Here is a 27084-nt window from a genome sequence, read left to right on the forward strand (position 1 = left end):
CTGCCAATAAAACGCAATCTTTGGTTAGCCTTCCCCACAACATTTTCTACGAGTTCCTTCCAATTTAAGTTGTTCGCAGTTGTAATACCTAGGTACTTAGTTGAATTTACGGATTTTAGATTAGACTGATTTACAGTGTAACCGAAGTTAACGAATTCCTTTTACCACTCATGTGGATGACATCACACTCTTCATTATTTAGGGTCAACTGCCAATTTTTGCACCATTCAGATATCTTTTCTAAATCGTTTTGCAATTTTTTTTATCTTCTGATGACTTTATTAGTCGATACATGACAGCGTCATCTGCAAACAACCTAAGACGGCTGCTCAGATTGTCTCCCAAATCGTTTATGTAGATAAGGAACAGCAAAGGGCCTATAAAACTACATTTGGAACGTCAGAAATCACATCAGTTTTACTCGATGACTTTCCGTCAATTATTATGACTGTGACCTCTCTGAAAGGAAATCACAAATCCAGTCACATAATTAAGATTATATTCCGTAAGCAAGAAATTTCACTTCAAGCCGCTTGTGTGGTGCTGTGTCAAAAGCCTTCCGGAAATCTAGAAATACGGAATCAATCTGAAATCCCTTGTCAACAGCACTCAACACTTCATGGGAATAAACAGCTGGTTGCGTTTAGTGCCAACAGTAAAATTCGGAGGCAGTGGTGTAGTGGTGTGGTCATGTTTTTCATGGAGGGGACTGCAACCATTGTTGTTTTGCATGGCACTATCACAGCACAGGCCTACATTGATGTTTTAAGCACCTTCTTGATTCTCACTGTTGAAGAGCAATTTGGGGATGGCGACTGCATCTTTCAACACGAACGAGCACCTGTTCATGTTGCACAGCCTGTGGCGGAGTGGTTACACGACAATAACATCCCTGTAATGGATTGGCCTGTACAGAGTCCCGACCTGAATCCTATAGAACACCTTTGGGATGTTTTAGAATGCTGACTTCGAGTGAGGTCTCACTGACCGACATTGATACCTCTCCTCAGTGCTGCACCCTGTGAAGGATGGGCTGCCATTCTCCAAGAAACCTTCCAGTCTCTGATTGAACATATGCTTGCGAGAGTTGAAGCTGTCATCAAGGCTAAGGGTGAGCCGACACCATATTGAATTCCAGCATTACCGTTGGAGGGTGGCACAAACTTGTATTTCATTTTCAGCAAGGTGTCCGGATACTTTTGATCACGTTTCTGATATCCCCTGATCACATAGTGTATGTCGTTTCTGATTTCCCCACATATCTATTGCATACATAGCTCTGTTACAGTCCTTAACAACACTCACCAGTAGTTTGTCATGCGTTACAATACAGCACATAAGAAACTGCACTTTGCTAGTGTAGGCCACACATTCAACATTATTATGTGCATACTTTAACATGCCAGTTTTTAATTGGGGTGTTTTACACTATGTCTGCTTCAGGTACAGGTAGTCAGTTCTGCACTACGCCATTTATGACACTGCCAATCTCAACTAGAATCTGTGTGATTCCCTTTAATCAAATGTTTTATCTGCTTCGCTCTGGGTTGAGTGTTGTTCATGTTATTTTTCTCAAATGAATCTTTCTTCTTTTTTCTGGTTAGCTGTTTAATCTGGATTTGGGAATCTTAGTTGTATAGAGTGGCCAGATACCCATCCCGTCACTACATGTCATGGTTTAGCTGTGGCTTTCCCTTCACATTTCCACTTCACAATCACAACACGAACCATTGACTTGGGCAGCTTAAGAAGGGAAAGTCACTGAGCTCTCCTGACAAACCCAATCTGCTGTTACTGCTTTTCTACTGACGAACACAATACTCCCTTTCCTCTTTTATACTGATGAGTACACCTCACATGACATCTAGTGGTCAATTATGCATTACACAGGGTTATCCTGATACTTTTGATAAGATAATGTATTTGGAGTACAGCTACTGCACCTTTATTGGTAATGAGAGAGGTTCCAAGGAGACCTACCCCAGGGCCCATGCTAGCTCTCCACAGGTACATTCCGAAGGTTCAAATGATAACAAATCACTGTAGTACTCTGCGTATTGGTGGATGGTCTGAATTTAAAGTAAAAGAAGTAAGAATGACCGTTACTCACTAGGACTATCTCGACTGCACCGACGATGTACATGGCTGCGGCAAGTGTGGTGCCCGTGTAGAAGAGCATGCCAACCGCACCGCCGAACTCTGGACCGAGTGAGCGTGAGATCATGAAGTAGCTGCCTCCCGCTGGCACCACACCATTGGTCGCTATGGCGCTCATCGAGATGGCTGTCAGCATTGTCTGTGGCATACAAAATACACAATTAAAACCTTCTTCTTCATCTGCAAATACACTGATTTCCATTAACCAGGAAAAAGCTGCACAAAAATTAATCGGATGGCAAAAAAGTGAAGCACACAGAAGGGGAAAAGGAAATGAAATGAAACTTCCTGGTTGAGAAAGAAATGATTACAAAATCGAGTCAAATTTACAAAGAAGTTAGTAGTATGAGCCCACTTACCAGTAAGATATTGAACCCCCCTCTGGCCTGGGAACATGTGTTGATTTGGTTGGAAAGAGCGCTGTCCTGATGCAAGCTAGCTCACAATGGTTGTACCTGGTCCTTGATACTCTCAATACTGGCATTGGTATGTAGTTAAAAGTCCAAGCTGTTCCGGACTTGTACTATTAGGGACAGATCTGGAAATATTGCTAGCTATGGCAGTACCTCAATGTCACGCAGAGAAGTATCATATGTGGACGAGCATTGGCCCATTGAAAAATGGCATCACACTAGTCACAGGAGAGATAACCCATGTTTGTGATGTAATATTGTGTTGTCAAATTTCCTTCAACCATAAGCAGCCATGACCTGAAATCACGGCTGACATCTACACACAATGAAGCCAGGAGTAACATGCAGTGCCTCTCCAAAAAATTGCAAGAATCAGACCTCTCCCTATATTGTCGTCATGCTCACTGATAATGGTCATCTGGTGTACTGTAGAACCACAATTCATTGCGTAACACAATGCAATGCAATTCATCAGCATTCAATGTTTCCCAGTCATGATACCGGTCCAAACACAGCTGCTTGTGTCATTGTGTTAATGGCAGCCTATGTGTGGGATGGTAATTCCTCAGTCCAGATGCTGCTTGTCTCCCACCAACAGTGGGAGATGTAACCAGGTATTGCAGATAATCCATTACTTTTGCTCTGATGGCATGTCATGCAGGTAAGATGTGCTTGGTGCACAGTATGGCAATCCTCCCTTGTGGTGGTCAGACATGAGTGACCAAAATCGTGATCGGTTTGCTTGCCTTCATGTTCCCACCCAGTCTAACAATGTTCTACAGTCACCCCCAAATGTTCCACAAACCTGGATATTGCAAAATTTGACTAGCCTGCCAAATGGAGACTCACAATGAGGCCCCATCACAACAATGTCAGGTGCTACAACACGGACTTGCACAAGTATACTGCATCCTCATGATCTTCACAGTGATCACGCAATACTTGGTGCTGTTCACACCCACACTCTATCGTGTCTGGTAACAGCACTAAACAAGTGCAACACTAATGCACTCTGATGGCTGTTCTACCTGTCACAGAGAAATGCAAAACTAATCTTTTACATACCTGTATGATTTTACATTGACAAGTGACCATTTCTTCTGTTTTCTTCACATTTTTTTGTCAGACAGTGTATTCATGACCATTACTGTAATCTTCAGTTCAAAGTCTGGTTTCATGAAGCTCTTCACACTAGTCTTTCATATGCAACCCCCCCCCCCCCCCCCTCAACTTCATACAATAAGCAAATTCATATTCCTTAAGGGAACCAGACAGGATACGTGTTGAAAAATGGTGTTTTGGAATTTCATTGATAAAAAATTCTCCGTTCTTTTATATGTTACACAAGGTCCACTTTATTGTGTCTGTATAATTAGCAATGACAAAAAAATAATTCAGATATGCACACATCCCTTTAACACCCATTTGCCATAGCTCTTTTTTTAAATGACATATCACACAAACTTTTAAGATAAATTCATGGGGAAGTATTGTTTTACATATCAGATGTGTCGATAACCTGTTATACAGATCACAATGTTCACATGTTTCAATATGGCATCTGTGGTTCTGTTTAACTCGTAAACAGAAGTTTCTTGTACTTGTAATCATGTTGTGGCCTGTCTGTTCTGCATACATTTTGTCTTTATACTGTGTTTCCTAAATGAAAATTTTGAGTTAATGTGTACATGAGAGCAAAAGAACATGCAGCAACTAACCAAGAAGCATGTCAAGAAAGAAGCTTTTTAGTTTTAATGAAAATGTAAACAGGTCTACTGTGGAAGCCCAATCTGTGAGTAGTGGTATAATAATGTTATTGTTAGTATAGACAGTCTTTGTAAGTAATAGTACTAGTTGCAAATATTGTTCAGCTGTATGTTGTTTGTACATAGTAGAGGATAAAAGGGTTGGATCTGGATTCTGTACCAAGTTGGTGATTAAATGTTAAGTTTGCAATGAATCCAATTCAATGAGAATTTAAGAACCTACAAGACACAAGTAATATGATACAAATTTGGCTGGACCTCAGCCAATAAAAATGTTTAAAATTACAAATTTAAGAATGGTTTATGGTACGAGATGCATTGGGAAAGGACAGTGTAGTGCAGAATTATTGTGTGCAATGCTGGATTTGCCATCACCACCATCCAAGTTTTCCAAATAATATGATATAATTTTAAGAAACCTGAAAGACGTTAATTGGAAGGAGTATGAGAATTGCTGCACAAGAAGCTGTGTCAACACATGATGGACAGCAAGAAATTTGAGTAGCTGTCGATGAACTGTGGTAGAAACATTGCCACACCTCTCATCATGGTGTTGTTGCTGCCACATCATTTGATACCAGTACAGTTACTGGTGCAGAGATTCTAACAAACTTTGTCAATGTTGCAGTAATGAAGAGCCTAATAATAAATATGACAAAAACTGTGTTGTGTCTAGTGGAGGTATGGCAGTCCACAGTGAATTTCCAGACGATCAGGGTATGAATGTGGTGTGTGTTATTTACACCACCTCGGTGGTCATGACTTACACCCGAAATTAACGAGTTAAAGCCCTATAGTGATTGAGCAGAAGTTGTAAAATTGGAGTGTGTAGGGTTTGTCTAAAAAAGGATTGGAACAATGCAAAAACTGAGTGACAACAAGGGACTGGGATGGGCTGGGCAACTTACACAGAAATAGATCTTTTGCAAATATATTGTGGTAATGCCATTAGAAGTAATGTAAATGATCCAGAGGCTACGAAACTTGCAATATGGGCTTCTTTGTTGAATAATGCTTCAACAGATGAAAAACCTCAGCCCTAAAAGAAGTGAATCTTGGTGCAGTTTTTAGTGGGATTCTATTGCTGATTAAGTGTACAAACATAATCTCTCACTTCCTTAACCTGTTATTCAGACAAACCTGCGTATAAGGGACTGACTGATGAGAAGTAACTGAAAACATTATCTTCATGGTTGAACTCAGAACTTGAACTAAGGCTTCAACAACAGTATACGAGAGTCTCTACAAAAAATTGTGTTTCATGAACTAAAAGAATTGCAAATTAGAGTATATTATGCAGTTTTGCATTTTACTAGTGGTGGCATAAGTAGAACTATGGACTTGCAATAAAGTCAGCACTGAACATTACCAAAGCTCTTTGCCAGATGGATGGAACAGTTAGTCTTCTATGCAGATTGAGTTGCAGAGACTTCTTCAGAGGAGGAAAGAGTGAAGAAAAGACTTCAGCCAAGAACAAAACTAAGGAGTGAATCAAAATGAATATTGAGCTGTAATGTTCTGAAGTTAATAAAAACAATAAGAATGTTTGTTTGAAGGAACCACTTTCTCAAAAGCTGAGATTTGGCACAATTACTTTATACAACCCACAGTACATTTTCCCAACTTTTACTTTTTAAAGTTCAAATTTTAGGTATTCTATGGCGCTTTGTGAGAAAAACGATACAAAATTTTCAAATGATTTCTTTCTTTATCATACAAAAAATATAACACATCAACTATTTGTCCTAAAGGCATAATTCTTCCCACACTTCTCAAGAATACATCTCACAAACCAAATGTAAATTTTCATAAAAATAGCATTTATATTTTTTGAGAAAATGATAGCTAAAAAAGACTATATTTTTATGCTTAAAAATTAATATTTATTAACTAATCATTTTTTGTATTTTGAATTTGACAATCTAGAACCATGAAAGTTTACAACAATGTTGCTTAAGATATATGTGCTACATGTAGAAAAATATTTACTGAAATGCACTGAGAACTTTAAAAAGAGGTACTGTAGGTGCAAGCTCATGTATCTTACCTGGCTCCCTTAACGTTCTGTCAGGCACAGCCGGTGAAAATGATAGGCGTACATGTCGAAATTTTCTGTCAGTTATTTGTCAACAATTGACAGCAATGATGTCTTTTCGCTTCCCTTTCCAAACCATCTTCATCATTGTGTAGCAAGCAGAGCGACTACTTCGTTGTTGAGATATATGCTGAATGTGCAAACTGATACACTGCACCCTATCCCATCTCATTTCAATAGTACATCTACATGGTTTTTTTAGACCACTAGTACTCGGCAACGAGTAGGGGTACCCACTTTGAGCGACCGTTGGCAGACAACTAACACAATGCAGTTCCAGTCTCTATGGAGCGTTGGATCATATAGCATCATGAGACTGCGGTCGAGTAGTTCTTCATAAACAATTATTCTGTGGTCACAGTTTAACTTCTTGTGTTGAAATTTAATGTTGGACATCAAGATGCAGTTCCAGATCAAAACACAATACTCTACGGGGTTACAGCATTTAGAGGTACTGGATCTGTGATAAAAAAGATACCATGTGGTCTTCCCCATTCAGTTCGAACTCCCGAAAAGGTAGACAAAGCTCTTGCTAGTCCAAAATGATCCACTATACCTAGTATTACTGGGTAAGTTATGTCATTTGCTTCATCCCATCTTGAATGATGGTCTCAAATTTCACCCATACAAAATAATGATTGTTTGGCAGCTATGTGAAATGGATTTTGTGCACTTTAGAGAACCTTATGGCATAATGAACGCTATTCTTATGGATGATGCAGATGTCCCAGTATCCATAAGTGATAAAGCCCATTTTCATCTGGATGATTACACATTTAATGTTCAGAAGCATTGGTACTGGGCATCAGAGAACCCACATGAACTACACCAGCTCAAAAGCTACAGTGTGGAGCAGTATTTCCAAGATACGGGTTGTTCGACCTTATCTTTTAGAAGAGGGAGGAATTGTAGCTACAGCAACATCAGAGTGCTACGTCGAAATGTTCAACAACTTTCTTTGTCCAGAACTTGAAAGGCATCGAGTGAACATGAGAGAAATATTGCTCACATGATGATAGATTCCATGGAAGTGATACGATCAATATTCCCAGGACAGGTCGTTTCATGATAAGGTGGTGTTTCTTGGCCCCTATGCTCATCCGACTATCGATCTGTTACTTCTTTTTGTAGAGATACTTGAAATCAAGGATGTATGTGAATAAGCCCCATACAATCGATGACCTCAAGATTTCCATTCGTCAGGAAACTGTAGCTGTGCCGAATGAAATACTGTAGACAGCCTTGTTTAACTTTCAGGGGAGGATCCAAATTTGAGTTCTGCGAGAAGAAAATCAACTCAATGACGTTTCCTCTGCTCCACCTTGTATTTGGTTACCAACATAACTTTGTTAAATAGTACAAAGCTATTTTTGAGTATAAAATGTATTATTTTCTTTTTAGTTCTTTTAAAAAATTATTCTGGCTGCCTGAATATCAGGTATCAAACTAATACACTGCATCTGGTTGCTTTATTTTATAGCAATTTTATTATTTTAGAAAGAATATACTTAATCATGACAGCCTACAGTAAGATGTGCTTTGAAGGACTCCAAAATGATACTCAAGGAGGATAATAATGAAGTTCAAGCGAACTTTGAAGAAGATGTGACGCAGGTTGTGATGATGCTGAAGTTTGGTAGGAAGACTGAGAACCAAAAGATAACAACAATGAACATTAGGAAGAAGTACTTCAGGAAAACGACTGTTGTTAAATGCAGTTCTGTATACAAATCAGTACCAGAGTACTGAGATCATCAAAGCTTAAGTTCAACATGACAGACATGTAAAATCAAAATATGTTGTTGAACTGGAATATTAGAACTGCATCATAGATGAAAATTTGCTCTGGAATTTTAGAACAGCATCAAATATGACAATTAGTTCTTTGTAATTCTGTATAGAAATTGGTATACTGAGAGCATCAAAGCTTCAGTTCAACATGAAAGACGTAAAACCAAATGATGTTACTGAACTGACAGCTTTCATAAGTCTCTTTATTTCCAGCTGGTGTTATCAAAAGAAAGAGCTTACTGCATCTGTGGGTACCTGGTGGATGCAGTACCGAAAAATTAAAATTTTGCCTCACAAGGAACAAAAAACATTTTGAATTCCTCATCATACAATGTCTCAGATTTGTCATTCATGTGACTCATGATGAAAAGGGACAGTTACACAACAAAAAGCGATTCGGGATATATTCTCTGTTACTACAGAACTGTCCAAAGTTATGTACCATTAAGAAAATACAATGGCAGAGAAAATTAGTACATCCTTTCAGAGGTTTCCAATTCGCTCAAGAGTTGCTGTTGCATCAATGTACATGGACGTGAAATGATTACCTTTACAGATCAACAGCACAAAGGTTTTTGACCATTGCCGAAACACACGCGTTAGTACGTGGTGCAGTCTGGCATCCAATCGATCATACACACTGCGAATACTGTCCATGGGTATGTTATGCTGTGCCTGCTTGACCTATTCAGGTTGTTCAGTTAGAAGTTGTTGGTCGACAAGCTGCAAGAGTCAGTTCTCGTCCTATCATATCCCACATGTGCTCGATTAGAGACAAGTCCAGAGATTGTGCTGACCAGGGAATTTGCTGCGTATCTTGCTGATTACATTAAGTTTTAGGGGCAGTGTGTGGGCGAGAATTATCCTGTTGTAACAACACATCACCTTCCTGTTGCAAGAATGGAAAAAGAATGGATCTAACAACATTCTGCACTTACAGAGCACTGGTTAGCGAAAGAAAACGAGAGTTGTAACTTATCGCACCCCAGACCATAAGGCCTGGTTTGGGGCTGATGTGTCTTGGATGAATGCACTCTATGCGACAACGTGCGCCAGGTCTACGTCATATGCATAAATGACCATCACTTGTGTGCAGCTCTGAATGACTACAGCACACCATTCCATCTTCCAAGCAATCCTATGATGGCACCAGTTGAGCCGTGTACGTCGACACTGCAGTGTGAGTGGACTAGAGGTGTGTATGCCTGTAGTCCCACAAAGTTCATAACAGCTGTGTTGACATGTTTGGGCTCACAAGCCTTTTTATCTCTACTGCGGTAACTGTACGATCTGCCACTGCTCCCTTACAATACGGCGATCCAGACAGACGTGTTGCGTGAACGTCCAGAAACTCATCTATGGGTGTAAGAATGTCCACATGACCACTAATACCTGCATCATTGTACAAATGACACAGCACGTCCAACTTGTGTGGCAATTCTCCCAAAGGACCATCCCACCACTCATGATCACAATGTAACACCTTTCAAGCTCGTTCATTTGGCTGTATGTAGTACAAGTGAGTCTCCATGGCATGGTTGCCTGCTTGCTTCACACGTTTGTACTACACAGTTTTCTAGCCATGAGCATTCCCCATTAAATGGTAGGCACAGACTGCACTGTGGTAGCTATGCCACTACGCTATTTGTTGACAGACGTTGTTGAAACCATTATCAATACATCTATCTCCAGTGATGTATGTCATCATGGGATCAAAATCAACATTTTTCTGGCAGTCTACAGCTTTTTTTGGATATATACCCGGCAAACCAAACAGATATGGCATTAACACAGGGGGATAATTGTTGACCTACCTGAAATAAAATCGTCATAACTTCTGAACGATTTGCATTAGGATAAAACTGCATGGTTGGCCACCGGAATTAGTACGCGCGTTGTTGTTTGGTTCAGCAATGACGTCCGCTTTCATTTGGACGGGTTCGTCAATAAGCAAAGCTGGTGCATTTGGAGGATTGAGAAACTGCATTTTTCGATCGTGGGGTCTCTTCACGCTCGACAGGTGACTGTTTGGTTCGCAATGTCCAGTCAAGAAATAATCGGTGCAGTATTCATTGACGATATGGTGACTACTGAATGGTACATAAAAGTTTTGAAAGATGATAACATCTCCGTTAACCAAAGTGACCCTGATTTCGACAAGATGTGGTTCATGCAAGACAGAGCTCTACCCCATTGAAGCAGTTGAGGTTTTGATGTCATTTTTGCTTTGGGGACTGCATTCTGGCTCCGGTGTTGTACCAAGATGCCACCGGCACGTCCCTCGATTGGCCGCCATATTCTCCAGATCTTAACACATGCGACTCCTTTTTGTGGGGCTATATTAAAGACAAGATGTACAGCAATAACCCCAAAACTACTCTTGAGCTGAAAATAGCCATTCGGGATGTCATCGACATCACTGATGTTCCGACACTTCGGCGGGTCATGCGGAACTTCGCTATTCGTCTGTGCCACATCATCGTCAATGATAGCAGACATATCGAACATTCGTAACCTAAATCTGAATATCTGTAGTGACATTGAATATAATGTATGCAGGCCGTAGTTTGTAACTAATTTACGTTTCTTCATACAGTTCAATAATTGTCATCCTTTATATGCTCTTGTGAATTTCCGGGTATTTACCTGTACGCCTTGGAAACACTCTGGATGGCAACCAGAAGCGTTACACCACATAAGTAAAAGACCTACCGATTTTATTCTACGACTGTATGAATCTATCTACCAGTCAGGTAGAAATATGAGTGCAGACAATGGGTTCACCAGAATTGACTTGATATAAGAGCGAGGAAAAAAAGTACGGTATTTCTTTTGTTGAGTCAAAGAAGAAAACATGCTTGAGACTTCCTTTGTAGTTTTCTACCAGTAAAGGAAGAGTTTTCCAAATCCCCTCCTCTTTTTTTAATATCAAGAGAGGCTGTACTCTAGTTTCAATTGTTCCTTAAAAAAACCTAAGTGTATGATTCTGGCTTCAAGTATGATAATAATTGAACCAGAGGAAAAATGCTCCTGTCAGAGCATAAAAAAAGGTGGCTCCCCCTCCTTCTGTCTTCGTCTATCTCTCTTTCAAAGCCACTTTTTCTCTCACACCATCACTGGCACCTTAATCTCTTTCTCTCCCAGTGGCATTTACTACTCTCTCTCCCACCTCACTTCCTCTCTGCTACTCCCTTACAGCACATAAAACCACGAAGACGTTCACATCACAAAATTTGTTGTGAAGGAAGCGGAATAAGGGCCGAGGCAGCTGATTCCCCTCTCTTCTGTCAACAGTATTTGAAAGAGGAACGTATTCACTTTTCTTCGTTCTCTGAGAGGAGCATTTTACCACTAGCTCTCTAATTTTCCTTGCTAGGTCAGTGAAGTTTTGACACTTTATTTACATACTTTGACACACACAAACAACAAACAAATGCACAGAATATAAGGTTAGCATAAAATGGTTTGCTTTACATTTTTTCTGGATACTTCGCTCATACATTGCTACTCATAGAAACGCCCATCTCATGATTTGTATCTTAAGAGATTAAACCATCTTACAAGAAATTTTTTATTGAATCCTGTTATACATTTTTTTGCAGTCATTTTAAATCATTTTCAGGCATGTCAACATCATTTTCAGCCCATTTTTTGTCACCGTACTATCACTTTGGGCTTGTCTGGATAGTCGCGCAGTGCCCATTATATAGAAAAAGCAAGTCATAAAGTTTTATTGGTGAAAAATTCTGACTAAAATCGTCGTTTGGTGACTTCAGAGCACTTGCGATTACTCCAGAACGCTTGCTAAATATTCAGTGCGTCAGTTAAAACAATATTCACGCATCAGACCGGATGTTGAGTGGATATTGTACGCGAGGAAGCACGGTAATCTTGAACCTCTCGATCTATAACGGATAATGATACTGAAAAGTGTTTCACAGTTCCCTGAGAATTGTATCTTAAGAACATATGGTGAAAATTTCGACGATTTGCAAATAACATAAATTACTGAAGTGGCCATCCTCCCCCAGCTGGTATATTTGGTACTCAAAAATCATGGTATTTCGAGCGTATCTTGATAACGGACACAGATTTTCGAAAACGAGAAAATGGCGTTTCTAGATTAACGTCTGAAGATTACATAGTTACAATTTGAGCCATTTTCTATCGTTAGTTATTTAGATAACTGCGAACCATGGCGCAAAACGGTTACAAACCCGTTTTTGCTGTTTTCTGCACAAGTACGGTAATTTTAAACCCCTGGATATCGGTAACAGATAATGATATCGAAAAAAGTTTCTGAGTGTCCAGAGAATATAATCTTAAAAACTTACGGTAAAAGTTTCGACATGCTGCCATGAACAGAAAAATTACAGAAGTGGCCATCGCAACAACAAAGTGGTCAACACAACAACAGATACTTTTCTTGTTGTTGTTGTTGTGGTCTTCAGTCCTGAGACTGGTTTGATGCAGCTCTCCACGCTACCATATCCTGTGCAAGCTTCTTCATCTCCCAGTATCTACTGCAACCTACATCCTTCTGAATCTGCTTCGTGCATTCATCTCTTGGTCTCCCTCTACGATTTTTACCCTCCACACTGATCTCCAATGCTAAATTTGTGATCCCTTGATGCCCGAAAACATGTCCTACCAACCGCTCCCTTCTTCTGGTCAAGTTGTGCCACAAACTCCTCTTCTCCCCAATTCTATTCAATACCTCCTCATTAGTTATGTGATCTACCCATCTAACCTTCAGCATTCTTCTGTAGCACCACATTTCGAAAGCTTCTATTCTCTTCTTGTCCAAACTATTTATCGTCCATGTTTCACTTCCATACATGGCTACACTCCATAGAAATACTTTCAGAAACGACTTCCTGACACTTAAATCTATATTCGATGTTAACAAATTTCTCTTCTTCAGAAACGCTTTCCTTGCCGTTGCCAGTCTACATTTTATATACTCTCTACTTCGACCATCATCAGTTATTTTGCTCCCCGAATAGCAAAACTCCTTTACTACTTTAAGTGTCTCATTTCCTAGCCTAATTCCCTCAGCATCACCCGACTTAATTCGGCTACATTCCATTATCCTTGTTTTGCTTTTGTTGAGTTTCATCTTATATCCTCCTTTCAAGACACTGTCCATTCCGTTCAACTGCTCTTCCAGGTCCTTTGCTGTCTCTGACAGAATTACAATGTCATCGGCGAACCTCAAAGTTTTTATTTCTTCTCCATGGATTTTAATACCTATTCCGAACTTTTCTTTTGTTTCCTTTACTGCTTGCTCAATATACAGATTGAATAACATCGGGGACAGGCTACAACCCTGTCTCACTCCCTTCCCAACCACTGCTTCCCTTTCATGTCCCCTGACTCTTATAACTGCCATCTGGTTTCTGTACAAATTGTAAATAGCCTTTCACTCCCTGTATTTCACCTCTGCCACCTTTAGAATTTGAAACAGAGTATTCCAGTCAACATTGTCAAACGCTTTCTCTAAGTCTACAAATTCTAGAAACGTAGGTTTGCCTTTTCTTAATCTTTGTTCTAAGATAAGTCGTCAGGTCAGTATTGCCTCTCGTGTTCCAATATTTCTACGGAATCCAAACTGATCTTCCCCGAGGTCAGCTTCTACCAGTTTTTCCATTCGTCTGTAAAGAATTGATGTTAATATTTTGCAGCTGTGACTTATAAAACTGATAGTGCGGTAATTTTCACATCTGTCAACACCTGCATTCTTTGGGATTGGAATTATTATATTCTTCTTGAAGTCTGAGGGAATTTCGCCTGTCTCATTCATCTTGCTCACCAGATGGTAGAGTTTTGTCAGGACTGGCTCTCCCAAGGCCGTCAGTAGTTCTAATGGAATGTTGTCTACTCCTGGGGCCTTCTTTCGACTTTTCTTACCCATGAACAAATGGTGCTTTTATAAGGCGCCTAAGGTCCGCCCAAGATCCCATCCAATGTAAAAGAACCAAACGATTTGCTGAATTTGTCTTGGCTGGAGGAAGTGCGCACTGTTTAAATTTTGACCCTGTACTGCACGTTACCTATTGTATGCCAAGATTCAGGCTCCACAAAAAATTTGTTTCAATATAAAAGCCGAGTTAGTAGCAGAGTAAAATAACGAATCTCTTAGCAACCGGAACTGTTATTCATCGATTCAGTACATAGTTGCGGGGCAGCAACGATCCCCAAACATGGGGGAACTAATATTACAACTTGGCTATATGGCTTCGGCCCCGGGAGTAGACAACATTCCATTAGAACAACCGACAGCCTTCGGAGAGCCAGTCCTGACAAAACTCTACCATATGGTGAGCAAGATGTATGAGACATGCGAAATTCCCTCAGACTTCAAGAATAACATAATAATTCCAATCCCAAAGAAAGCAGGTGTTGACAGATGTGAAAATTACCGAACTATCAGTTTGATAAAGTCACAGCTGCAAAATACTAACACGAATTCTTTACAGACAAATGGAAAAACTGGTAGAAGCCGACCTCGGGGAAGATCAGTTTCGATTCCTTAGAAATGTTGGAACACGTGAGGCAATACTGACCCTACGACTTACCTTAGAAGAAAGATTAAGGAAAGGCAAATCTACGTTTCTAGCATTTGTAGACTTAGAGAAAGCTTTTGACAATGTTGACTGGAATACTCTCTTTCAAATTATGAAGGTGGCAGGGGTAAAATACAGGGTGCGAAAGGCTATTTACAATTTGTACAGAAACCAGATGGCAGTTATAAGAGTCGAGGGACGTGAAAGGGAAGCAGTGGTTGGGAAGGGAGTGAGACAGGGTTGTAGCCTCTCCCCGATTATATTCAATTTGTATATTGAGCAAGCATTAAAGGAAACAAAAGAAAAGTTCGAAGTAGGTAATCCATGGAGAAGAAATAAAAACTTTGAGGTTCGCCGATGACATAATAATTCTGTCAGATACAGCAAAGTACTTGGAAGAGCAGTTGAACGGAATGGGCAGTGTCTTGAAAGGAGGATATAAGATGAACATCAACAAAAGCAAAACGAGAATAATGGAGTGTAGTCGAATTAAGTCAGGTGATGCAGAGGGAATTAGATTAGGAAATGAGACAAAGTAGTAAAGGAGTTAAGCGTCAGGAAGTGGTATCTGAAAGTATTTGTATGGAGTGTAGCCATGTATGGAAGTGAAACATGGACGATAAATAGTTTAGACAAGAAGAGAATAGAAGCTTTCGAAATGTGGTGCTACAGAAGAATGCTGAAGATTAGATGGGTAGATCACATAACTAATGAGGAGGTATTGAATAGAATTGGGGAGGAGATTGTGGCACAACTTGACCAGAAGAAGGGATTGGTTGGTAGGACATGTTCTGAGGCATCAAGGGATCACCAATTTAGTACTGGAGAGCAGCGTGGAGGGTAAAAACCGTAGTAGAGGGAGACCAAGAGATGAATACACTAAGCAGATTCAGAAGGATATAGGCTGCAACAGGTACTGGGAGATGATGAAGCTCGCACAGGATAGAGTAGCATGGAGGGTGTTGTGTCGGTAGCTGGGCCGACACCGTGAAGTTGAGATGGCTGAAAATGCACGCTAGACTAACGCAGACGGGCGTGAAGTCTGGAACATGAGAACTTATAAATGAATAAGAAGAAAAGTATGTAGATGCTTATTACTTATCTTTTAATTAGTCCTTGGAATACATCTCTCTTGAATACTCGTAAGCTATAGGCACTGATACAAATGGCGCCTTGCTAGTTCGTAGCCATTAACTTAGCTGATGGCTATTCTGTCTCTCGGCTAATGAGAGAGAAAAGGCTTCGTACATCTGGTCGGTAGCTAGGTTCTCGTACAACTGGGGCGAGTGCTCTCTCGTATCACGAGACCTGCCTTGGTGGTGGCGCTAGGTCTGCGATTACACAGTGGCGACACGCGGGTCCGACATGTACTAAATGGACCGCGGCCGATTTAAGCTACCACCTAGCAAGTGTGGTGTCTGGCGGTGACACCACAGAGGGCTGCATCAAACCAGTCTCAGGACTGATGACCACAACAACAACAACAACAACATATGGCTTCGATGCTTCATCTGAAGCGGCCGGAAGTATAATGGCGGGTACTTACGACGCAGCAGCAGGTGAGCACGATGAGGAACCCCATAAAGGCGCCGGCGGTGCCGACGACCCAGGTGAGACGGATGAAGAGGATGACGCCGAATATGTTCTGTATGCAGGGCAGGTAGACGCCTATGAGGGTGCCCATGCGCGCGGACGGCGCAGGCTTGGCGTCAGGGTCGGTGGCGGCGGGGATGGTGTTGCTGTAGTTGGCGAGCGAGGAGATGAGCGTCGACACCCGCGGCCGGTCCTCCATCTCCTCCTGCCGGCAGAGGGCGCAACGGTACAGTTTTCAACACCATTCTGTCATTACTCAGGTGTTGAGATGAACCAGCGGAAAGGTGACTCAACAGTAGTTTTGAGATATATTGAAGAAAAGAAAGAAAAAAAACTGTACAGTGATGAATAGCATTACTCCCAGTCCTTAAAGTTACCCCACATGCCCATCAGGAAGAACACAATCTCACACCAAAATCCGTAATCACAGAATAAATGCAAAGAACAAAAAATGGTAATGGAAAATGACTAACATATCCCCTTTTTGATTTAAATAACGGTCTACAACTACTACATCTACGTTTATACTCCGCAAGCCACCCAACGGTGTGTGGCTGAGGGCACTAAACGTGCCACTGTCATTACCTCCCTTTCCTGTTCCAGTCGCGTATGGTTCGCGGGAAGAACGACTGCCGGAAAGCCTCCGTGCGCGCTCGAATCTCTCTAATTTTACATTCGTGATCTCCTCGGGAGGTGTAAGTAGGGGGAAGCAATATATTCGATACCTCATCCAGAAAGGCACCCTCTCGAAACCTGGACAGCTAGCTACACCGCGATGCAGAGCGCCTCTTGCAGAGTCTGCCACTTGAATTTGCTAAAATTCTCCGTAATGCTATCACGTTTACCAAATAACCCTGTGACGAAACGAGCTGCTCTTCTTTGAATCTTCTGTATCTCCTCTGTCAACCCGACCTGGTACGGATCCCACACTGATGAGCAATACTCAAGTATAGGTCGAACGAGTGTTTTGTAAGCCATCTCCTTTGTTGATGGACTACATTTTCTAAGGACTCTCCTAATGAATCTCAACCTGGCACCCGCCTTACCAACAATTAATTTTATATGATCATTCCACTTCAGATCGTTCCGCACGCATACTCCCAGATATTTTACAGAAGTAACTGCTACCAGTGTTTGTTCCGCTACCATATAATCATACAATGTATTCGCAATACATTACATTTGCCTATGTTAAGGGTCAGTTGCCACTCCCTGCACCAAGTGCCTATCCGCTGCAGATCTTTCTGCATTTCGCTGCAATTTTCTAATGCTGCAACTTCTCTGTATACTACAGCATCATCCGCGAAAAGCCGCATGGAACTTCCGACACTATCTACTAGGTCATTTATATATATTGTGAAAAGCAATGGTCCCATAACACTCCCCTGTGGCACGCCACAGGTTACTTTAACGTCTGTAGACGTCTCTCCATTGAGAACAACATGCTGTGTTCTGTTTGCTAAAAACTCTTCAATCCAGCCACACAGCTGGTCTGATATTCCGTAGGCTCTTACTTTGTTTATCAGGCGACAGTGCGGAACTGTATTGAACGCCTTCCGGAAGTCAAGGAAAATGGCATCTACCTGTGAGCCTGTATCTAATATTTTCTGGGTCTCATGAACAAATAAAGCGAGTTGGGTTTCACACGATCGCTGTTTCCGGAATCCATGTTGATTCCCACAGAGTAGATTCTGGGTTTCCAAAAATGACATGATACGCGAGAAAAAAAAAACATGTTCTAAAATTCTACAACAGATCGATGTCAGAGATATAGGTCTATAGTTTTTCGCATCTGCTCGACGACCCTTCTTGAAGACTGGGACTACCTGTGCTCTTTTCCAATCATTTGGAACCCTCCGTTCCTCTAGAGACTTGCGGTACGCGGCTGTTACAAGGGGGCAAGTTCTTTCGCGTACTCTGTGTAGAATCGAACTGGTATCCCGTCAGGTCCTGTGGACTTTCCTCTGTTGAGTGATTTCAGTTGCTTTTCTACTCCTTGAACACTTATTTCGATGTCAGCCATTTTTTCGTTTGTGCAAGGATTTAGTGAAGGAACTGCAGTGCGGTCTTCCTCTGTGAAACAGCTTTGGAAAAAGGTGCTTAGTATTTCTGCTTTACGCGTGTCATCCTCTGTTTCAATGCCATAAATACCACGTAACTGTATTTTCAAACAAAATATTCTTTTTTATCATTTCAACACGTTTGTACACATTCCTATTACTTGTATAAATATTCATAATTTAACATTACATACCTAAATAGGCAATATAATGTCAGTCAATATCCTTTATAGTACCTTGATTTACAGCATGGGAGATTTTAAATGTCAAATCACACAATCTACAGCCATCTAAATTTCCAGTTTTATTTTATTTTTGCTAGCAGTTTCAGCGTTACACTACGACTTCAGCCCTCCTTGTAGGAAGGATGTCACCTCTTGTACAATCAAAACTGGGGCCAGCATACAGTCACTGGTATCCGTACACTTCTTTTAAGCGCAGTTATCCTCTCGATCATCACTTGCAGACTCAGCATTCGAAATTCTGGCGGTTGCACCGTTATTGACGTAACGACATTTTACATTTGCAACGCCTTACCTCGCGCAACCATTAACATGTGATTTTGCAATGTTAATCACTTAAATATGTCACCTAGTTAAAAGTATTCAAGAAATTAAACTACTCTACATTAATTATGTTTTGGTGTTGCGATTTCTTTCCGTCAGTGTATTGTGTACAGAGGATACAAACAATGAGCATTTCATGACTTTACCTGCAATCAGCACCTGTTCCCCTTTTAGGAACAATGTTTCGTTTCCAGTTGGTACGCTCCCAATCCACAACCTTCTTTTATCACATTTCTCGTTCACAATTCAGGGCGTCGTTTGTTCCTTCTAAATTCATGTAAATTGTCATCACCGAAGACATTCTGAAATTTCATAACTGTTTACTGCAGCCAGAAGTTCTTTCGTGAGGTATAGGGACATGTCTCTGTGACAACTCCTCTTTCTGCACGAAACGAAATTTCAACACTAGTGTACATAGGGAAAAAGTCACTCAATTAGTCCCTGTAGTGACTTGGCAAGACAGCCAAGCCACTCGGAGGTAGCCGAAAGGCACGCGTTTAAGCTCACGCAGATTGGCGTGAGGTCTGGAACAAGGTAAAGTAATTATCCTATAAAGAAAAGAACGTAGTTCTTGGAATACTTAACTTTAATCCACAATTGGAGAACATCGCTCTTGTTTAGACATTATTACAATCTCAATATAAACTGGTAATGCCGGCCGCGGTGGTCTCGCGGTTCTAGGCGCGCAGTCCGGAACCGCGCGACTGCTTCGGTCGCAGGTTCGAATCCTGCCTCGGGCATGGATGTGTGTGATGTCCTTAGGTTAGTTAGGTTTAAGTACTTCTAAGTTCTAGGGGACTGATGACCACAGCAGTTGAGTCTCATAGTGCTCAGAGCCATTTGAACCATTTTAAACTGGTAATGGCGCCTTGCTAGGTCGTAGCAAATGACGTAGCTGAAGGCTATGCTAACTATCGTCTCGGCAAATGAGAGCGTATTTGTCAGTGTAGCATCGCTAGCAAAGTCGGCTGTACAACTGGGGCGAGTGCTAGGACGTCTCTCTAGACCTGCCGTGTGGCGGCGCTCGGTCTGCAATCACTGACAGTGGCGACACGCGGGTCCGACGTATACTAACGGACCGCGGCCGATTTAAAGGCTACCACCTAGCAAGTGCGGTGTCTGGCTGTGACACCGCAGTCCCATTTTAGAATCAACAGATGCAGAATCGTGTGAAAAGAACTACAGTAATAACTCATACCCCAAAAATGACAAGCCCCGTTTATTATCTCAACGTTTCAGTTGTTAGCTGATCGCTCGGCTTTGCCGGTTACTTATTTTTATGTCGTTCCATCGCTACCCCTACCCCACTGTACAAGGGAAGTAAGGCTATACCTTTCCCCTACGCTTCCCGCTCCCTGCGGTTCGTGTTTGCCTGAAGTCGTGTCGTGTGCCTTTCGACCGTATTGAGCCCTCCTGTTGCATGTGTAACCCATGACATCTTCCAAAGTGTCCAGTGATACAACGCCACAGTGTTGGATTAATTTTTTGAGGCCAGGAGGGGGAAAACATACGATTTCTGTTGAAGGGAGAGTCTATGGCGTGATTACCAGAATACATTGGGTGTGTGAGCACTAGCAAGCTGTGATGCCGACGTTCAGAGTTAACCGAGTCACAGCTCTGACGCCCGTCGTTGCCGTAATCCACTGCGATTTCATTGCGTTTCTTGAGTGAATACATGGCTATTGACGCCTGTGTTCTTATCGATGACTGGCGAGTGAGTTAATAGTTACACTACAGTTGCCAGTTTACTGAGGAGTTTTGAGAGTACGTTTTAAAAAAAGGTGACAGTGAAAAATAATGGTTCGCTCTGCGATCGCGCGTTGTTCTAACCACTTCAGGCAACGGATATAGCTACGAAATGTGTTTCACATAATACTTAAGGACAATCAGACGAAATAGAAATGGATAAATGGTCGTAAATGTGCCGTTTCGTTTTCAGTTGCACATGCAAGCGTGTGCTCGATACATTTTACATATTTGGATTATGAAAAGGTTTGAAAAATTAAATTCTGTCTTCCGCCGAGACTGAAGTTTAAGCCTGAAGATGTTCCAATTCCGCACCGCTATAGACAACACGACATTGCAGTGGCTGTGTTGTTATTCGCAGATAATAAGCAGCGACTTTCAATTAAAATGTCCTCCCCTGTACGGGACTTACACCATGTACGTAAGAGTACAGGCTGTTACGCAGGAACGACGACATATTAAAGTTTGGGTCTGGCCGTGAATTGTGCACTGATGGCCAAAGCAGTTAGGTAACCCCTTGCGGTTAGTGGGAAATCCGGTTTCGCGTCCCAGTCCGGTACAAAGTTTTCATTGTCGTCATTTCATTGTACAGCTGATGGTGTCCATATTCGCAACTGCGAATGCATTTCAATTCTTTGATGACGGCTGTAGTCGTCACATGAACTCTACTTATCGTATTTATCCGCCGATACTGGGCAAACGACTTTCAAGTAAAATGTCTCCCCTGTATGGGAATGTACATAATGGATGTACGAGTACAGGATGGAGACACATGGTTGCCGACATACGGAAGTTTGGCTCTGGACGTGAGTCGAGCTCGGATAGCCAAACGTAAGGCGACCGCTCGCGATAAGCGTGAAATCCGGGTTTGAATCCTCGTCCTCCACAAATTTTCAATGTCACTCCACTATACGGTAGTCCACAATCGCAACTGCGAATACATTCCATGTATTTAATGACTCCTGTAGTTGCCGCAGTGCCCGATCCATCGGACATGCATGCATATCTCTGGCACTGTGAAGAGACAAAACAGCTGCACAGAGACGCCAAACAGCTTTATATTGCGGCAGTGACTGATGAGTTTTGGCAGGACGCGTGTGTAGGGGAGATACGTGCCACGAGAAAAAACAGGACACAGTCTTGCTGGGGACTAGAAGCTAGACCGCCCGTGTACTTTTTCCTGGCGCACTGACCACTTGGGGTTGACGGTTATTAGAACGAGAGGCTAGTTAGGCGTAGTGGATGATTTTCCACTCTCTTATTTATTTAAATGGTGGTTTACCAGATTTTAAATGGTTCAAATGGCTCTGAGCACTATGGGACTCAACTGCTGAGGTCATTAGTCCCCTAGAACTTAGAACTAGTTAAACCTAACTAACCTAAGGACATCACAAACATCCATGCCCGAGGCAGGATTCGAACCTGCGACCGTAGCGGTCTCGCGGTTTCAGACTGCAGCGCCTTTAACCGCACGGCCACTTCGGCCGGCTTACCAGATTTTCAGCCGGCCGGGGTGGCCGAGCGGTTCTGGGCGCTACAGTCTGGAACCGCGCGACCGCTACGGTCGCAGGTTCGAATCTTGCCTTGGGAATGGATGCGTGTGAGTGATGTCCTTAGGTTAGTTAGGTTTAAGTAGCTCTAAGTTCTAGGGGACTGATGACCTCAGAAGTTGACTCCCATAGTGCTCAGAGCCTTTTTTTTTCCTTTCTTTTTTAAACCAGATTTTCAGTGTTTCGCGATTTATAATCCCTTAAGCTAGACGATGTCTCTTGGTGGCCAGGTACGTCTCTAGTAGATCTGAGGATTTCAAACAGTGCTTCTTCGTCGATGTATTCGCTTAAATAATGATTCTCATTCTCTAGCGTTTCCGATAATTGGCGAATATCATTCTCATAATTAAACCAGTCTTTTTTTGAGACTGACTGTACGTGATACCAGACAAAGTTTCATGTAGCCCATGGTGTTAAACAGCGTCTTCTTCTTCCCTGTCATTTGTGTCCTGTGCGCCTCCGGAGTTGAGTGGCCAGTCTGCCGCCGGCCGTGCTACGGAGCGACAGGCGCCAGCGCTCTGCTAGCGAGGCACGTGTCGATGATGATAATGATGTTTGTTTTGTGGAGCGCTCGACTGCACGGTTATCAGCGCACGTACAAAGTACCAATCTTTGCTCAGTCCAATCTCGCCATGTTCACGAATGATGATAAAATGATGAGGACACCACAAACACCCAGTCCCCGGGAAGAGAAAATCCCCAACCCGGCCTGGAATGGACCCTGTGATCCAGAGGCAACAATGCCAGCCACTAGACCACGAACTGTGGACGCACGTGTCGCATGTTGTGTTTACTTCGTCCGCTTCAAGCACCGACTTCCTTATAGGTCAGCATGGCGCACAGCAATCGCAAAACGAATTTGTGTTTCACCTTTTGTTCAAACTTTGACCGTCCCAAGGCGCTTGACACCAGTGACGGATCATGGACATGAATTTTGGGGAGGTCAGCAAACACACAGGGCAACCCCTTTCCTTCCCCTATTGGACACATACCTAGCTTTCCTAACGACTATTTGCTCCCTAGTGCTGGCGGTTTAAGAGAAATAACACAAGCTACTATCTTTCGCTCTCAATGACAAAAGTGCATAAAGGTTCACAGTAAAAACAATTACTACTACTACTATTACTACTACTAACAAAGGCCTCCCTTGCCTCCTCTGATCAGCTGCTACTGCTTGACACTGAACGGGACGATGTTAAAATACCACCACCTGATCTAATCGGAAGGCACCTGTCCCTATTTAGTAGTGTCACAGGGTGCTACAGGAGGCCAAACGTGGACCAGCTTAAATGATGGTAACGGGCCCTTAGTTTCTGTCATTCTGACAGCAACGCAGGGCCAGTTATCATCATTCAAGCTGGTTTTGGCACACAAACGATACAAACGTTCGAGTTGACATTCCAACTACCTGCGGACGCCATCACTGTGGCGCTCCAGCCATACAGCAATGTCCTGGAACACGTCGCCGAACGGTGGGTACAGTTCCGAACCTATCACGTCTTAAAAGGCGTCAGGTAGATTCGTATCGGTCTGCAGAGTCGCGTGCTCTCCTACCTTTGTATCGGGGGGTTGCTGTGACATCATAATGTAATGACAGTCAGCCCAGCAACTGTTCTGGTTGCAGGAAGGAGGGCCACTTGGAATCTGAATGCGTCCAACGAGGTGTCGTGCAGCTCACATTGTCAGAAGCGTGCAGCTCACATTGTCAGAAGCGTCCGTGCCACCCACTCTGACCGTACCAGTAACTTACACTGTGGCCCTCGCCATGCTTACAGCGCCGCCCAGCCTGTCGGGCCTTCTCTCCGATCGGCATGTCCCCCCATCCTACCACCCTTCGGATGATGCAGTCGCTCCACCTGACGACACGGCCGCCACCCGGACTCCGCCACAGACGTCTCTCCCCATGCTTGATTTCTTCATAGTACCAATCGAAGCCTTCGAACCACATCGACACTCCTCCTTGCCGCCGTCCGGTGTGTGAAGAACGCTCGCCGCAATGGCGGAAACTTCGTCGTCGCGCGCCCACAGGTCTTCACGAAACTCTTACCCATGATGATGGAGAAACAGTCCAACCAGCCAACGGTCTCACACAAATGTAAGTGGATGGCACTAGTGATGACTGACACAAGCACAGTATCGACCAATGCACAAGTTGAGACACATTCCTCCTTGTTGATGCCTCATGATCACTCTCAACAAGATGACCCTCAGCACAGGGGTGTGCGGTGAGGACGAAGGACTCCTCCACAAAACTATCAACCCCCCCCCCCCCCCCAAAGAGGTTGTTCATTAATACAGGATAGCCATACAGTGACCAGCAGAACGGGCCCTCCTTGCAGTCCCCATTCCACACCACCCCTGGAGAGGGTAGACATGCGTCCATCACTGCTAGCACAGTCTTACCAGTTCGCCACACTGAACATCAATATTACTGGCACCGTACCAAAGCTGCAGCTCCTCCATGATATACTTTGGGCATCTGATGTCAATGTCGCCCTTCGTCAGGGTGTTCTTGTCACCATGCTACCATCAGTTTATGGGTATGCCACATAAACTTCTGTAGACAGTCAGTCAGGATATGGAGTGGCCTTTTACATATGTGAATGGATCTCTATCATGGACACAAAACTCCTCACATCCATCAGGGGCACGGCTGCAATCATCTTCGACACGCGCGTCATCAATATCTACGCCCCAACTGGTTCCACGAATTGTTGGCAGCATTCCAAGTTATTCACAGACGACATAGCTCCCCTGTTTCCCGGTTGCTATGATCGCTTCATTGAGGGTGGTGATAGCAAAAGCATCCTCCACCTGACGAACTAGATACCTGGTTGTTCACCGTGTCCAATGCTGCATACCTTGGTCGACGACTTTCATCTCATTGACGTTTGGGACAAGTTTCATGGCGACACACCTGGTTACATCTATTATACTGAATATTCTGCGAGCAGACTCAACTAATTTTACGTCTCTGTCCACCTTGGAAACGTAGTCTCCCAAGCAGAAAAATTGTCCCTTGCGTTTTCAGACCATTGCGTCATCTGAACGCTCACTCTACCACCTCAGTCGGTCTGGCACAGCAAAAGGTTCTGGAAGCATAACACACTTCCCTTCTTGGAGATCCGCACTGCCAACAATGTATTGCAACTATATGGGCATTTGCGAAAAGCATCTCCCAGGGCACATGTCCAAGTTGCACTAGTGGCTCAAGTATGCAAAACCTGCAATCACACAGGTCTTCACGCAATATGCCAAGGAAGCAGTGGCGTGGCGTTGGGACACTATCAACTTTCACTACATCGTCCTTCACAAGCTCAGTGCATTCCTCCCGTCACCCAATGTTCTTAGAGAACACCAGTGTACTAAAGCCTATCTCTTCACTCCTCAACTTGATAAATTGTATGGCGCTGTGGAATACTCGCAACGAAAGGACCTTCTACACGAGGAATCGTCGTCCACAGTCATCGCTGCATCTGACCATCGTCGTCGACGTTGTCTTTTAGTCTTTCCACTCACCATCTCAGATGGTACTCACCACACAATGCAGAGGGGGGTTGTGTCCGCCTCTGATGACCACTAACGTCACTTTTACGACGACGATACGATGGCAGCGCCAATTCCTGACGACCTCTGCCCAACTCTTGGACGGAGCCTGACCACTGCAGAGTCGACACTAATGGTGTCTGTGATCGCCGCGGACGAGGTGGTCGATGCGAGTGACAAGGGGGCAATGAAAAAGTCGCTAGGGCGAGATAGTCTTCCAGTGGAGTTCTACTGGGCGTTCACCACCTTAATGCTCACTTGCTGGATGGAGGTGCTTCAGGAACTCTTCACCCCTTCCTTCCCAATACTGTCCGAAATTGTCACTGGTCTAAGCCATTGGGAGAAACAAATGTCTCTGTATATGTCCCTCTTACATTAATGAATGAGAATTATAAAATCTTCACGTGTCTCTTAGTGGTGTGCATATGCATTGTCTTACCTAAGGTCCTTTCGCTGGAATAGACTGCACGTGGTTGTGGGGCTACACTTCAGAAGGCTTTGGGAGAATGCCTTGACCTCATCATAATAGCTGTGGTCTGTTGGCTACTGTGGTACAGGTCTCCACTGATTTTATGAGTGTCTTCAGTCACGTTCGACACCCATTCCTCCTTATGGTCATGATGCATTTGGTGTTCCTGCCCTCCTTTGTGTACGTAATTCGCTGTTTATTGCTTTCCAATGTCTCCGTGTCTCGGTCAACGGGAAACTTGTTGGGCCGATTCCTACATGCCACTCTGTGCGTCAAGAATGCCCCGTGTCCCCGCTACTGTATGCCTTAGCACTGGAGCCCCTCATTGCTGAACTTACAAGTCGCCTACTGGGTCCCACCTTGTGCGATCATACTTATTACCGCAGTGACTAAGCCAATGATATACGAGGGTTGGAACTTTAATAGTGGCAACTGGTCGTAGGTTGTGTTCCAAAAATGAACAGCATCGATACTAAAGTGATGGACACTTTCTGCAGGACCTGACAATCATTTTGCAGGACAATGCTCACTCACGTGCAGTGCAAGCTGTCACTGATTTTTAACTGATGGGGCTGCTAAGTGCTATACCACCTACTGCACTCCCCTGATTTAAACCCTCGTGAGTTCAACTATATTTCTAAACTGAAGGAAACACTTCACGGCATTCGCTTCAGAACTGCTACAAATTCGTTGGGCAATACACCGAGCCGCTGGAGCTGTCAACGCAACTGGCACTGCTAAGTGTATCCTAGGACTTGCACATCGC

At 43.1% G+C, this 27084-nt stretch overlaps 1 protein-coding gene across 1 annotated transcript in view; it reads right to left on the reverse strand.

Moving 5' to 3' along the window:
- Positions 1-27084, reverse strand: part of LOC126484987 (solute carrier family 12 member 6) — a 201732-nt gene that overhangs the window by 166996 nt on the left and 7652 nt on the right. The window contains exons 3-4 of the mRNA XM_050108593.1: positions 16335-16586; positions 2111-2296 (exon numbers count right to left, since the gene is read on the reverse strand). Coding sequence (XP_049964550.1) covers positions 2111-2296; positions 16335-16586 — 438 coding nt within the window. The remainder of the gene's footprint in view (positions 1-2110; positions 2297-16334; positions 16587-27084) is intronic.

The sequence above is a fragment of the Schistocerca serialis genome, chromosome 6, assembly GCF_023864345.2.
Source record: "Schistocerca serialis cubense isolate TAMUIC-IGC-003099 chromosome 6, iqSchSeri2.2, whole genome shotgun sequence".
Lineage (NCBI taxonomy): Eukaryota > Metazoa > Arthropoda > Insecta > Orthoptera > Acrididae > Schistocerca > Schistocerca serialis.